Source organism: Chelmon rostratus, chromosome 7 (assembly GCF_017976325.1).
Source record: "Chelmon rostratus isolate fCheRos1 chromosome 7, fCheRos1.pri, whole genome shotgun sequence".
Taxonomy (NCBI): domain Eukaryota; kingdom Metazoa; phylum Chordata; class Actinopteri; order Chaetodontiformes; family Chaetodontidae; genus Chelmon; species Chelmon rostratus.
In genome coordinates, this window is record NC_055664.1 from 478,501 (window position 1) to 494,860 (window position 16,360).

The 16,360-nt window shown below is 40.1% G+C and overlaps 1 protein-coding gene across 4 annotated transcripts in view; it reads right to left on the reverse strand.

The window, feature by feature from the left end:
- Nucleotides 1-4,804: 4,804 nt before the first annotated feature.
- nf1a (neurofibromin 1a) overlaps nt 4,805-16,360 on the reverse strand; it is a 123,665-nt gene continuing 112,109 nt past the window's right edge. For all 4 annotated transcript variants that reach the window (XM_041940005.1, XM_041940003.1, XM_041940004.1 and 1 more), the window contains 11 exons: nt 15,749-15,875; nt 15,266-15,397; nt 14,701-14,836; nt 14,090-14,250; nt 13,831-13,953; nt 13,617-13,735; nt 13,387-13,487; nt 12,456-12,598; nt 12,187-12,233; nt 10,274-10,490; nt 4,805-8,637 (listed from right to left, as the gene is read on the reverse strand). In XM_041940005.1, the coding sequence (XP_041795939.1) occupies nt 8,495-8,637; nt 10,274-10,490; nt 12,187-12,233; nt 12,456-12,598; nt 13,387-13,487; nt 13,617-13,735; nt 13,831-13,953; nt 14,090-14,250; nt 14,701-14,836; nt 15,266-15,397; nt 15,749-15,875 (1,449 nt within the window). In that variant the 3' untranslated portion in view covers nt 4,805-8,494. The remainder of the gene's footprint in view (nt 8,638-10,273; nt 10,491-12,186; nt 12,234-12,455; nt 12,599-13,386; nt 13,488-13,616; nt 13,736-13,830; nt 13,954-14,089; nt 14,251-14,700; nt 14,837-15,265; nt 15,398-15,748; nt 15,876-16,360) is intronic.

Consider the following 16,360-nt stretch of genomic DNA (forward strand, 5'->3'; position numbering starts at 1 on the left):
AGTAGCTGTTCAGGAACAAGTAAAAAAGTGGGAGAGATAGAGAGGTAATTATCAGCAGGTGGGGCAGAAGTTACACACGCACACACATACACATACACATTCAGACACACATATATCAGACACATCTTCATGTAGGAGCTGGTTGGGCTGTTTTTCAAAATACTTGGGACAATTTGATAAAAGTGTAGTTCAAGCACAAGCACACACAAACAGACGAAGACACACACATACGCAGTGACACACAGTTAAATACACACAGACAGCCTCATATACATAGACAGACACAACGGCGTTAGCTCTCTTAGCGCCGTTAGCTCTGCTACCCCTATTAGAAATGTTAGCACATGTTAGCTGTTAGCTCCATTAGTGTTAGCTCTGTTAGCTCCGTTAGCTCTGTTAGCACCATTACCGTTAGCGCTGTTAGCATTAGCACCATTAGCATTAGCGCCGTTAGCTCTTTTTCTATATACACACACACACACATATATATATATATATATATATACACACACACAGTATATATATACATATATATGCAGTTCAGCTTTTTGGAATGCACATACTGTGAAGCCATTTTTCATTTGAGGATGAACAGTTTTAATTTTATTTTTGTTGGTCACACAATATGCTGTATATTGTATGTTACAGTCGAGAAGTTTTGATTGGAAAAAAATAATAGTACAAGAAAAAGATATTGTTAATTCATTTGACACCTCAACATCGAGAGAGAGAGAGAGAGAGAGAGCTAATGAAGAGGTTTGGAGTGGAAGTGAAAATCCTCCATCAGCTTACATTAGATGGATATTAATTGATGAGATATATATGAACAATATAAACATATATTTTATAAAACAGCGCCAGTTCCTCACAGAGTCCAGATGTGATCTATAGGCTGTTATATCTATCTTTATATAGAGTTGTGCTAAACCCTCTGTTAAACACCTGGATGACATCACAGGATGTTACAGGATCAAATATCATTTTTATCTGATCAATATTAAGAATGCGAGAGATCAGGCAAGAGAGAGAGAGAATCTAAATCTTAAATTTGTCCACTGTACTTATTTTAATTCAGTGAACTGCACAAAAAAGTGTATTATTCCCAAGAACTGCAGTCATATATAATATTATTACATTATCAGCACCAGTAATTACATTTTCAAAGGGTTTTTACATACTAGGCCAATGACGCAATAACCAGCCAATAATGTAATAACGTATTACATCATTGGCAAAAAGTTATTACGTTATTGGCTCAAAGGTTTTATTACATTATTGGCAAGTTATTACATTATTGGTTTTATTACATTTAAAATGGCCAAAATTATTACGTTATTTGTAGTTATTACATTATTGGCCGTTATTACGTTTTTGGTTGCTACATGGACTAGGTCCAGTACTGCTACAAGAAGGCAAGCCCATTGGCTGCGCATCTAAGTCACTCACAGACAGCGAAGTCAACTATGCCCAGATTGAAATAGAGCTGTATGCCATGTTGTTTGGTTGCAAACGTTTCCACCAGTATGTCTATGGCCGTCATATCATTGTGGAAAGTGACCACAAGCCCCTTGAATCTATCATGCGAAAACCACTGGCAGCAGCACCTCCAAGGCTACAGAGGATGATACTGCAACTTCAGAGATACGACTTCACCATCATCCATCATCCAACATAACAGTGTGAGAGATATGTGGACGGGAATGAAGCACATCACAGGGATGAAGGGGAAGGACAGGCAGACATCAGGGAGCCTGGACAGAGCAAACCAGTTGAACCAGTTTTTTAACAGGTTTAGCTCACCTCCTGCCACCTCTCAGACGCCCCCTGCCACCCACACACCCACACTGTCCCAAATGGCTAGCACCACCCCCCTGCATTCTCCCGCACATCACCTCTCCATCTGCCCCCCTCCTTCTCCTCCTCCTCCCCTTCCCCCACTGAGGACACCAGCATTAACCACACAACTGTGACTTCAGGCCAGGTAAAGAGGCAGCTGGAAAGACTCAATCAGCGAAAGGCAGCAGGCCCTGATGGCATCACGCCTAGGATCCTGAAGACCTGTGCTAGCCAGCTGTCTCCTGTACTGGAACATCTGTTCAACCTGAGCCTGAGTCAGGAGAAAGTCCCGAAGCTGTGGAAGACATCCTGCCTGGTTCCAGTCCCCAAGAAGCCGAGGCCATCTGACCCAGCTGACTACAGACCAGTCGCCCTCACATCCTATGTGATGAAAGTCCTGGAGAGACTGGTCCTAGCCCAGCTGAGTCCACAGGTGAAGACATTCCTGGACCCCCTGCAGTGTGCCTATCAGCCCCATTTAGGAGTCGATGACGCTGTCATTTACCTGCTGCAACGAGCCCATATGCATCTGGATGGTGGAGGAGGCACTGTAAGGATCACATTCTTTGATTTCTCCAGTGCTTTCAACACCATTCAACCTCTGCTATTGGGTGAGAAGCTGCTGGGATGGGTGTTAACGACTCACTGATCTCCTGGATTACTGACTACTTGACAGCGGGCTGTCTGATGTGGTGGTCAGCTCCACAGGGGACTGTGCTTTCTCCCTTCCTCTTCACCTTATACACCACTGACTTTAAGTACAACTCTGAGTCATGTCACCTGCAGAAGTTCTCTGATGACTCAGCTGTTGTCGGGTGTATAAGAGAGGGAGAGGAGGGGGAGTACAGGACACTGATAGACAACTTTGTTGAGTGGTCCGAACAAAACCACCTGAGGCTGAACATCAGCAAAACCAGAGAGATGGTGATTGACTTCAGGAGGAAGAAGATGCCTTCACAGCCGCTACACATCAAAGGGGAGGTGGTGGAGGAGGTGGAGGACTACAAATACCTTGGAGTAGTAATCAACAACAGACATGCCTATTGCCTGTATGCCATGTGCAGTTTGGTAGTTACTGAGTTACACTAACCACATCTGTAACCAGTCATATCTCTTTTGCATGCTGATGCTGTCAGTCTCAAATATTTTATTATAGATATATTAATTAATTATTTTATATGTAGATATACACTCAGTCGCCACTGCATTATGTACACATTATGCAATCTAATCTAAAATACAACAGCTATGCCATAATTTCTATTTTTACAAAATCATTTATCATTGTCCCTGCCTCTTTCTATTCCATCCTCTCATCTCTCTTCTCATCAGGTTGTCTTGAGCTTTTACCTTTGTCAGCTTCCCTTTTGGGCAAACTCAGTCTCACTCTGCTCCCTTCCCTGTAAAGACACCTGTCTCCAAGACTATAGATCCGTCAGACCTGTCTAATGTGTCCCCTGAGTATCATGATCTAGGAGAGGTCTTCAGCAAGGAATTTCGGCAAGAGATTCTTCTGCATTTGGATGAGATATTTATTCTTTTTCCCAAGAGTCCAGAAAAGCAAACTCCATGTGTGGCAGGTGGTAGAAGTTTTGTTTCAGTCAGCGTCAGTCAACTTTTTCGGGGCTTGTTATTGCTAGTGGATGGTTGAGAGCAGACCCAGACAAAATAAAAGCAAAGGGAAGAATGGCCAACTCGCATCAACAGCTCCAGCTCTTTCCGGGTTTCTCTTACTTCTGACTCCGTTTTATTTGGGACAACAGCCAGGTGGTGGCCTCCTTAACCAGATCAATGTTTACCACAATTTATTGTTCATCTGTGTGGGAATGTCCAAGATCTGAAAATTATCTCTAGAACGTTGTTGTATCTGTGCATGCCTGTTTTTGCTCCTGCCTTCCTGACTCTTTTTTTTGTGCTCAGATGTCTAACCTCCACCTGTCTGTTTATGCCCCCTTATTCTTTTTTAGTCATCCAGTCACAGACTTTTTTTCCCCCTAATTTTATTATTTCATGTTAGGTTGAGTTTTTCCTCTCCCTCTCTAATACTCCTCCACCATATTACTATCAAATAACATTATCAACTGTTTGGACCGGGGTCGCTGATGGATGGAGCTGCATTTGGGGCACTTGAGCAGTTGTCTTTGGAATGGGCTGTATGGGGCTGCAAGGCTTGGTCAACTTTTCCCTAATTTCCTCACTTCATATTATGTAAAAAAAAAAAATACTGTTAATCCCCAATAAACTGGCCCCTTTGTAGTCTGGGAAAAGTTCCATATGGGATCAATCGCACATTGGGCCAATCCCCTCTTGTCAGGGTCTAGGGGCGACCTAAAGCTGGACTGATAAGGAAGAAAAGGCAACAAAATATGGACTTTTTGTGTTCGTCGTAAGCAAAGCACTGTATTTGTGAAAAGAATGAATACTCACAAGATTGGGGATGCACTGTACCATCTTCACTATGTTGATTTCAGTACTTGAGCATGCTGTACTGCCATAGTTTTACTTGCTAAAAGTCCCAAATCTAGATATTTAAATGAAAAAAAAAAAGAAAAAAAAAAAACCCCAACCCCTCCATGTACACCTTTTAACATATTTAATCTTCATCTATTATTTTGGGGTTTGAATGTGGCCTGTAGCTAGAGGGGGTGCCAGTTCATTTCCTGGGTACTTCTGAGGTGCCCTTGAGCAAGGGCATAATCCCTAACTGCTCAGGGTGCCTGACTATGTGGCAGCTCCATCACTCTCACGTTTCTCCCCAATAACTGTATGTCTATGATTCCTGTGTGTACGTGAGTATATTTTGGGCCTGTGTGTGTATAATAATAATAATAATGGAGTGAAAAGACAGCATTTCTCCCAAGTGGGATTAATTAAGTCTTCTTAACTTGGTGTTGCAAAATGAAAGCTGGTTTGTGTTATGCATGTTCAAAAATTGTGGAGAGCAAAACATTTTATTACTAACACTGGAATAGTTCAATTTGTATATTATTATACAGAAGCTAACTGCTTTACAAAAACAAAATGATACAATATCACATGTATGTACAGTGTAGTAAATATACCATCTCAAATTGTACACAAAGTATTTACAATTGTCACACATACTGCATTAAAAACAGAACTCAGACTATTACTCTACAGACATTAAATTTTGCATAACATCAAATAAAACATGCCACGTTTTGAGGTTTTTCATCTTTACAAACCCATGACTCTGTTTTTAAATTAGTGCAAGTCAACCAGTTGTTTAAGAGGTTATGGATACATAATCCTTAATATTTCCATTCACACACAACTCAAACTAAAACCTGGAAAAAATGGCAATCTGCTAACACAGTGCTCAAATAACACATGCCTTCAGATTTGTTGCAGTTGTGTTTTGTGAAAGATACACTCGCTGATTCTGCTATTCAGGATTTCTGAATGCTTTTTAGCAGAAAATCAGCAGGTGTAGCTTTAAAAACAGTTGGAAAATGGAGAGACAATGGATTGAGTTATGAGACATTTCTGTGGAATCTGACGCTGAAATTTGACTAAACATGTGCAGCTTCAGTGGCCCTGATCCAAAAATCTTTCCAGCGTGAACATTTATAGCCTGTCTGTCACAACCCATCGCTGCTCCAGACAGCTTGTGTATTACAAAACGCCATGCTTGACTCTGAACTAGGGTTAGGCCTATTTACATAGGAAGGAGGGCAGATGTTTCATTAAACATATCAGCTGATCAAACAAAATTATTCAATAGTCTGGAAAACCTGACATCAAATGATATTTGGCATTTATTAGTTTATTTCTTCAATAACTACAGTGACTGAAGGCCTTAGTATGCTTCAAACCAAGTGCTTCTTGGACCGTCTAATAGCATCTGAAACCTACTTTAATAATGGAATAAATAGATCTGCAATTTAAAATTTTTCTGAACTTTCCAAAACAACTGTCTTGATTTGGTCCGTGTTCCCTTCATACCAGCAAATCTATTAATGAAAACATGTCAGTGATAGAGGGCAGCAAGAAAAGTATGTTTTTGATGGACCCATTTATCTGCTAAACTACGCAGTTCAAATTGGTCTTGGGGATTCAGTTCATTCGTTTTCTCAGTCTTCAGTCAACTCAGTATTTCCTTTATGCCATTCTTTGAGGCTGAATTACAAAATACTATTTCTATGACGGTCTTTTTGATGAAAATGCCCCTTTCCATGGAATTAAACTAATGATAATGTGATCACTGAATGAGCTGCATGGACAGAAAAAAACAACACATCCCCTTTGATGACTACAAGCCAAGCGAAAAAAACAAAAACAAAAAAACGATTCACAAAACGTAATGTGAACAACTGCAAAATTGCAATAGTAAAAAAAAAAGGGTGTCAGACTCTGAGCAGCAGACATGTGGAGATGCTGCTCGGACAAAAATGAAGTCAGAATTGTACAACAATACTCAACTCTTGTCATGCATAGACGTTAAGGCAGGATAGAAGCATTTTGAGCACCCTGCTGTTGACAGAGGCTGTGAGTGGAGCACTGATCAGTAAAATCCGATTCTACATGTGTACCAAACCAAGTTCTTGCAGAGAATTCTCCACATATGCCCCAAACATGTTTTTGAAAGCAGATGCCTTGTGTTTTGCAGAGCAGGTGTTTAGTGCAGAGGATCTGCTGCTCTGAGATGTAATCTGAGGGTAGGTTTAAAATGACACAGCTCGCCTCTGCATCAATAAAAACCTGAACTAGTATTACGAAAGCTCTTGGAAGGGAAAAATCCACTCTCATCCACTGAGAAATCTCATCAGTCTATGTCAGTTGGATCAGGGGTGTGATGACCTGCATCCTGTATGATCTGTAGTGTTGCTGAGTTGAGTCTGTGGGACTGAAACCAAAACCAAATGTTTCATGTTTTAAGTTTAGATCTATAAAAAATTCCATATTTCATAACATTAAGGAAATGCTGGAAAACCATCACTATGTTAAGTTGCAATAGGAATACGAGAAACAAAAAAGCTGAGTATGAACCTCAATTCTGTCTGACGACCAGCTGAACTGTGACTGAAGTCTTGTTATCTTCTTTGATCATGTATTTTGCAAGTTCAGTTTATCCAAGGTGGACTGTGCTCAGACAACATCAAACACTGATGTCTCTGGGAAGTTTGTCATATTTTAAGTGACAGTTAATTGGTGACTTTGTGAAAACAGTTCACTTATTAGCTTTTTCTTGAGCTTTTAACCACATCTCACAGTCTCAATGCTGTGACCAAACTTGTTCTGGTGTTGTGACCAAAACCAAAACCGCTCACAGCACTAATTTGGAAAGTCAAATTGGCTTTTTTTGTTAAAAATAATGCATTTATTGTAGAAAAATGTGTTTTGGATTCAGAAAATGGTATGCTTTCATCTTGCAACAATCAGAATGGTATGGTCCCCTCTATTGTGAAATAATACGTAGTCCCAATAAACACCATCAAAGTCTCTTAGGGTGGATTTTTCATTCCTCCCTGTTTGCTGTAAGGTGGTTGACAAAATTGGAGAGTTGAGGATTATTGCCTATTACACAATTTTCCTTGTCACTGTGTAAACAACTTAAAATGATAGGCTGCTGAAAATACACTTCATACAAAATACAACTAATGTAAAACAGCTAAATAAAAGTCAAATGCACAAAAAACAAACAAATAAAAAAAGCTTGGAGCTATTTACATGGTTGTGTTTCCCCTAGTGTTTTGCAATCTTCATGTTGATACACTGAAGGTGAAGATTTTTGGAAAGGGTTTGAAAAGAAGATGTGTTTCACATACAGCTGTACAGGATAAATACTTTCAGGCAACAGGGTATATGGATGATTGTAAATTTGACGATCATTGGAGGCCGGTCTTGAGGCAGCTCAGGTGAACTTGTGGTGATATGGACGGCTTGCCTCCATAATTAGTACCTGTTCTTTATCCCAAGCAAGGTTCAACTTTTACTTTACATATTGTACATACTGAAAACCCCTGACAAAGGCACACCATGGAGAAAACAACAGCTAAATTAGCACTAAGGAGACTAGTTATACATGATCTATGTAAAATATGTACAGAGAAGGAGCTGACATGTCCAAGGAGGTCCAGAGTTAAGGTCCTGTCTCAAAGCCCCCACCCTTACAGATCAAACTTCAGCGTAAAGACAGAATTTCAGTTTCTGGTTCCTCCTTGTGTAAACTGTCTGAAAAATGTTACAGTCGATGTTCAAAGTGAACCTTTCTGTCCAGGCTGTATTCCCATCAGCCTCAGAAGGATTTTTTGTTCAATAGTTTCACATATGTGACCTCCGTGATTACAGGACACTCAAACTGCTGCCGAACATCTGTGAAGAAGAGCTTAAATATAGACTTCAGAGACGACATAAAGGATTCAACCGAAGCTTTGTCTCTACCACAGAATGATTTTTTTTTCCAAATGAAAGATTTGAAAAAAATATCAAGCAGCACAAAATTCAGGTTTGCCCTTGCAAATATTCCTCCTCACTGCAAAACACAAGATCAGTTGTTTTCCTGCCAGAGCAACAACCATGAAGAAGGAAGAAAAGAAGAAGAAGAAAGAGTAAAAAGTAGAGTGCAGCATGAGGCCTGACAGGCTGGGGAAGAAGCAGAGAGGAGGAGGACAGTGGTGTGGTGTTTTCTGGTTGATCAGACTATCTTCTTGATGCTAGGTCTCTTGAAGCTGCCGGCGCTGCGCTGCTTCTGGACCTGACTGGCTGAACCGTGGCGAGTGCGGCCCCCGCTGGACAGAGCAGAGCTAGGGGACAGCTGGACGTTCTCTTTATCCACACCTGGAGGACCACAGGGAGGACAGATAATACTGTTTTAATATATTTTAAATGGAGCCAGTTTACAGTACTACAGAATACAGTAGTGCTGTATATGTATCATTTCTCAAATGACAATGAGGTCCATATCTATCTGTTTAACAATTTCAGGACAAAATCAAAATTCTAACTCAATTCTAACATTTCCTTTAGAGGAACTTTCCCCTATATCAGCAGCTCCCAACTGCTGGGTCATGGTCTAGAAGTGAACCAAAAGGTCATTTTGATTGGGCTGCAGCACGGAGGTCATCCTTCAAGCCTTTACTTAGGAGTACATTTTGGCAACGGCTCTTCAAGCAGCTCATCGTAGAGATGGAGAAAAAGCCAGAACTCCATTGCAATGCAAAGTGAACAATATTCAAACAATATTTTAAGCCTGGTTTTAAAGTGAGTATGCAGTAAAGTACCTGCATGACTTGAAACCTTGCCTTGTTTTGGATATTTTTTTCATTTTGTGTGATGAAATTAAAGCAGCAGAACAGAAGTTTAAATGCAACGAGAGGCAAAATGGATGAATGGAAATAAACTGAATGAGTGCTAAGTTAGCTGATGGGTGGCCAGTGGCCTAATTTCTAATGGCTAATTTTGACCTTAATGGTAGACAAGCTGGGAACCACCTCTGCTCTCAGACTGTTGTTTATGTCAGTATTGCAGGGAGTTTGTTGAAATTTTCTGAAATACATTTAAGTGTATATTAGATTATTTCTCATGAAAAAATTGACACTATCCATTACTAAAATGTTAATATGCAAATGTTGTTTATAAAGATAATTCTCTCAAAACTTCCTTGGGAAAGTCTATCATCTTCATGGTGTCCTGCATGGAGCACTCTGACAGCACTAGGCAGCTCCTTCAGTGACAGGCTGCTTCACCCGGGTGTGTCTGGGAAAGATCCTGCAGGTCCTTCTTGCTGCTGCTACAACAATCAATACTGCTCCCAGCTGACCACACACTGAAACTGAAAAATGCACTTCTATAAACTTATTTTATTTCTAAACTTATTTATAATATTGTGATTTTTTAACTGATGCTTCTTACTATTGCACTATACCCTTTTCTGTAACAGTGCAAATTTACTTGCTGTGGAATTAAATAAAGGCTTATCTTATGTTATTCTTAAAGTTAAAAAGTTTTTAAGAGTTTCTAATACAGCTACACTGAAATAATGGTATTGTCTATGTCAAATAAGGGAAAAAAAACATTTTAAATCATTTTAAGCATTTCTTTATCATCAGTTTCAAGTACTGAATTTTTCTCCAGCATCTGATGTGTAATTCATCAAAACAACAGGGGGTGCTGTAACAGAAGCAAGCAACTTGCTTCCTTCCTGCATTTTTAGACTGACTGCAGATTTGCAGCCCAGGTCCTGCAACATTATCCTTTAGATGTTTGGAGTGGGTCTCTGCTGGAGCTCAAATAATATCTGCAGATTTTGATTTGACCTTGACTATATTTAGATGTCAAAGAGGCTAACAGGGACAGAGAACATGAGAGCATGGGAGAGTGGAGCAGTGTTGATTCTCGAGCAACATTCTGGAGAGTCAGCAGTTCCTGTTTAGTTCATGGAGAGAGTCAGTGCGAGGGTCTATGTGTTTGAGACCTGGTGAATGCTGCGAGGTCGCCAGTGAGGTCATGGAGTTGGACAGGTTGAGATTGGCAGTGATGCTGAGCTGGCTCTGGCTGGTGGGTGGGTAGGGGGAGGTCGGTGTCCTCAGCTGCTCCTCCCCTCGCTCCTCGTCAGCCGCTGGCAGGTAGCTGTCAATTAACGCCTCCAAAAACTTGACAATCAGCTCGGCATAGTCCGGTATCTGTGTTTGCTGCGAGGTGTGAAAAATGTTAGACTGACAACTGTTAATAAATCACACAATGTTGACTGTTCTAACACTGCTGATGGTCAAATATGTATTCAGTTCGTATAACCTATTGATTTACATGAAAAAATAACTTGATTCATTATAAATCATTCAAATGACTCTTTATGTAATTAATAATGTAGCCTAAAGTGACTATGCCTAGAATTTAAAAATCACTGAGTATGGTAGTATTATCAAAAAGGCATCTGTGGCATACAGTGATGCAAGGTGCTACTCCACTTAGGGGCTGCTTAGGCCCACAGAATGCCCCACGAGTTAACATGCTGATATTAGAGAAAAGCCTATGTGCTGCACAACTACAACTACATTTTTGTTTGAAGAATTGCTTTCCACTTGCACTAAGAAAAAATCTTGTTCATTTAGACATCCTCTGAATGCTCAATCACAAACTGATCACTGTATTTCTTACTTTTAACTGGATGGTCCTCACGGAAAATACAAAGGAAGAATCATATGAACCTCTTCTTTAAATTAATTCTTCGTAAACTTTCCATCCACCTCTGTAAAATGCTTTCTTCTCTTTAAGTTATCAGAGCATGTCATTGTGGCATCTGTCAGGTTACCTGTCTATTATATCCCTGTGCCAATTTAATACTATTCAAATAAATTATTCATTCACCAATCTGTTATCAATACAGAGTCACAGAAGGAGCGGGAGACAATGTTACCAAACTAGAAGTTGTGTATTCTAAATTGCTGAGCAGCTGATCTCTGCTCCAGTCTCTGTGCTACTGCTGTATGTGTAACTTTTTTATTCAGAAAGGCCTATGAATGTTGATTATGAACTGATTTTAACCTGTTTATTGTTTTCATTGAGCATGTTTTTTTTTTTTTACTTTAACTTTTTTGCTTAACTTTTTAGCACTTTGAGATCCTGGCGATAAAAAGTGCACAAGAAATTAAATTTATTATTATTATTATTATTATTATTATTAAGATAATAAAAGCGGACTATATATGTACAATTATACAAAGGGCTTATGTCAGAAAAAAGTATGTAAAAAAATACATATACAAAAAATATATATTGCTGCAAAGAACTGTAAGAAAAACGCTGGAGTTGAACACTTTGACAGCTGTTGGAATGAAGGTAGTGTTCCTTCTTACAGAGTGTATGCAGCTGTCTGTTACTGAAGGAGCTGCCGTGTGTGTGTGTGTGTGTGTGTGTGTGTGTGTGTGTGTGTTGGGGGGGGGGGGGCGTACTTGTACAGCTATCTTTGTGAGAAACAATTTGAGTAGTAGTGAGAGCATTTTTTAAATTAAATTTTAATTTTTGGAAAGTGTGGACATTTTGACCAGTCTTCACTTTTGGACAAACTGGAGACTTGGACTTGGTTTTACGTGTTAAGAATTAGGTTATGGTTATGGTTAGGGGAAAGGGTTGGGTCTAGGCATTTAGTTGTGATAGTTAAGGGTAAGGTGCTGGGGAATAATGCATTATGTCAATGAGTGTCCAAAAGAAAACAAGTACAGTGTGTGTATGTGGCAAATGCTTTATATATCATCATACCAATTGGCAGGCTGGTTGCAGACCTGTCATGTAATTGCTAAGTAAGCTAAATATTTCCAGCATGCGACAGCCAAGGGTGTCTTATAGAAAAAAAAAAAAAACATAACTGGAGGAAATAATCATTCGTACCTTAGAGAAGGGTCCGGCAAACCTCCAAAGACCATTAAAGCCAAAGCCTGTGAAATGTCAAAGGGAACAAGGGCGAGATGAGGGAGCAGTGGCATATGGAAGACAGGGGATCGTTACTTACAATAGCAGAGAGCGGTTATCCATTTCAACTTACTGTCACAGCTTTAGGAAAGTTACTATTTTAGGCAACAGGTTGTGTCCCAACTGTATGACCAATGAAGTTAACATGCTTGGCCTATACAGAATGTGAAAATGTTAGCATGTATTACTTTGTAAATAGGAAGGTTGGTACTGGGGGGGTGACTCCTCATGGTACACCACACTCTGGACAATGCCATGGACAGGATTCAGAAGGTTGGTGTCCTGGCACATGGACAGCACAGTATTGATCTTGGAGTCCAGCAGGTTGTGGCTGAGAGGGAGGCGCACACACGCACGCACGCACGCACACACGCATGCACACACGCACACACGCACACGCGCACACACACACACACACACACACACACACACACACACACACACACACACACACACACACACAATTAAGTCCACATAAATGATACTCTATACAAGTGCATGACCACATGTTGACAGCTTATACTGTGGTTTTGACTAAGACTCTGACAGCACAACTAATTTTAGATTCTGAAATTACAGCTGACCAGTTGTTAAATTTATGGTTCATCTTACATCTAAAGTTGATGCAGCAATCTGAGAACCTATATGAATCTTTTAATACTGCAGCGACATGCATATAGTGGGTTTATATTTAGCTCTACGAATGTGTAGACACTCAAAAGCTTGACAGAATGTCTTCTTGTGACAACCTCTGTCACTTGCCATTTACTTTCCCATGCCCTCACATCAGGCGAGAGGTCTTCACAGGCCATCTTGGGCCTGTTCCCAAGTAGAGGAGTAAGGCCATGGAAAACTAAAGTCAATTCAGTATACTGCTCCACCATGTAATGAGCAGTGTGTGATCAGAGTTAATATATATAGTCCACTGGATCCTTTTCGTATGTGATTAGTCTGCATATGTGTTGAACCCCGTCCCACTCATATCCCAGGTCATGTCTCATTTACTGAGGAACAGAGTGTACCTATGACCTGGGTGTGAGTGTACCTCTATATGAGACCCTAAATGAGGCCAAAGAATTCCAACTCCAATATAATAATAAAGATATGATGGCTACTTACACAACTGGGAAAACCTTTGGGAAGACAACGCTAGCTTCAGCCAAGTACTCATACAGAATTCGTTGGTCAAAGTCATCAGTGGTGTATTTGACCTGGGTGGCCTGGAAAATCAGAGAAACAGTCAGTTAACAAACAGACTCAGTAAGCAGAAAAAGCAACAGCACTGATTACTATGTGTCATATTTCACTTGTCTGAACTTCAATATAGGCCATGTGGTGTGTTTCCTCACCAGCACAGTGACCAGCAGAGCTTGGATCTTGGGGTCAGTCAGCACCTCCTCATCCAGCAGAACATTAGACTCTGATACAGACACCTTGCGAAGGTGAGAGTTTCCAATTCTTTGTGTCTCTGTAAGTAGAGCATAGAGGATGTACATTACATATCTCCTGGAACAAACTGCATCATATGAAATGTAGAAGGAAAAGAAAGGATTGTACTCTGACCTATCTCATAGTCATTCTCTGCTACACGCCTCATCTTTGGAGGGGTGGTCATACCCGACTCCATCTCTGGTCTCTTTGGTGCTTTAGAGTCCGATATGAGATGATCAAAGCTCTTCCTGGTGCCTGGCAAACACACAGCCACAGCAAATACATTTACAATCTGGAGGTTTACCATACAGATTTCATTTCTGGATGCTCCTTCAAAGGAAAGATCAACATGTACTGTAAATAGATATGTAAATATAAGGATAAATCATACCCAGGAGCTTCTTGGTGTTGGCCTGTGAGGGCTGACCCATGTCCAGGCTCATGGACTTGCGTGTTCGTGGGCTGATCTGGCCCACTGTGGGATACTGATGGGCTGAAAGGTAGCGCTCTGAAACCTGAGGTGACGTCCATGGCTGAGTCTCTCGCAGAGTTCTAAGAGGAAGGTGAATAGACAATGGTCAGGTAACACAAGACAACTTGATGTCTAATCCAAAACCTAAAACCTGTAAAACAGATGATATAAACAAATCTACACCACACTGGAATTCTCGCTATCTTTAATTCTCACTTTGTTTCAATTATCTATCAAAACTATTCATAGCTAACTGCTATGGTAGTCACAAAGAGGTCACACCTGTTGGCTTTTGCAAAAGGCTCAATTATAAGAAAAGGGTACACTGGATATGTTGTGCCATGCTCTGAATATGCTAAGTGATCTCAGGTCACCAAAAAACGTGATGTATAATACAAACTCTGAAAACAGAAGTCTGCCTCTTAAAAGAGACTAAGCTCATGAACATGCTGTTCAAGCTGAATTTCAACTAATCTACCCATGTTGTTGTCGATGGATCAGACAACTTCATCCTTGGTTCACTGCCTCACCTGCAGCTGGGATCAGTGATGTGACTGGAATAGGTGTCCATGGGTACTGGGTCCATGGAGAGGTCAGAGATCAGTAGTGACTTCCTGTGTTTGAGGCTGCAGCGACTTCGGACCTCCTCAGATACAGTGAGCAGTGCTGCATGAAACAAGGAGGGACTATGGTGTTCAACATTAGCAAGGCAGACCCAAAAGAACAGAAAATGGTTCACAGACCATATAAGTAAAGGCCCTCTATATATGACAAAGTAGGTGTTGGTAAATATAATACTAACTAACTCGGTGCCGCAACTTTCTCACATACAACATATCATTTTTTAAATCTATAAAACAGAAAATCTGTCCCAAGATGGTCAAATGTTCGCATACCATTACACAAGTCTTAATCATGTTCAACTTTTCTTAGCTTTATCATATTTCATCAGTAACATAATGTGGTAATGATATTAATATTTTAATCGTTTTTTTGTAGATGATGGATATTTCACATTGTGCAAAGGGCAAGTGTAGAGTAGTGATGAAATATATAAATGAGGATGTATAAAATGCCACTGAGCATGTTACGTACCAGCCAGATAGGCCACACTATGGGTGTTCACCTCAAACTTGTCACATTTCAGATGCTTGCTGATGAGAGCCAACAGTGTGTGCAGGATTCTCACCGTCCTTGCTACTGTGGTGGGTGATGGGTGTCTATAGCCTACAGACACAAGATAGAGATAGTTCTGCATTAAAATAATCAGCGACACATTCCATCGAGACAGACCAATAATACGAACTGCTGTGGTGCTAACTGTCACTCTGTTTCAAGTTTATTCTGACTTGCTTCTTGAGACACTGAAACTAGGTGAATACTTACTAAAGTAAAAATATATAGCTAAATTACACTGACAGAACAATCATCTGTGTTTCTACTGCTGGCCACTGTGTTTTGTCTATATACGTATGCGACTGATATGACCATATACAACCACAGATCCAACAAGACCACACTATACTGAACACTGAATTACTTTCTGTGAATGCTTATTTCCACAAGTGGTTACTTTACCTTTGAGTAAGTGGCCCACCAGTGCAAAGTTGAAGTTTGCACTAAAGTTAAGGCCCACAAAGTGATCCATCTGCTTACAGTGCCATTCTAAAGGATGCCTGATCTCCATGAACACATCTTCTGGACTCTGGAGGACCACATTAGAAAGAGAAGAGCAGGATTGGGTCATTTTTAAAAGTATGGAAAAAAAAAAACTTAAGTCAAACAAGAGTAAGTCCTTCTTAAATTTCTTTTAAATGAAATAACTTTGGGTTGAGTGTGTTAAAATCGATATTTATTTGGGGTTTTTACAAATACAAATCTGCAATCTTTCATACTGTTAGAAAAGCCGATTCAGGTGGCTGTTTACTTCAATGCAAAACCATAACTAAAAATATGTCTGAGAACATTCTCAGTCTTGCAGATCATGGTATATCTAGCATTATGTGCTAACTCAAAGGTCTCTTGGCTTACTTAGATTCCTGAAGACATTTCACCTTGCATATTCAAGATGGCAATTTCCCAGCTTGGGATAAATAAAGTATATCCATCTATCTCTGTTTTTTTAATTGTAAATAGGCATTTTTCTTTTTCTTTCTTTAAAGTGGGTGATGCATTGTGCAATTGTGCACA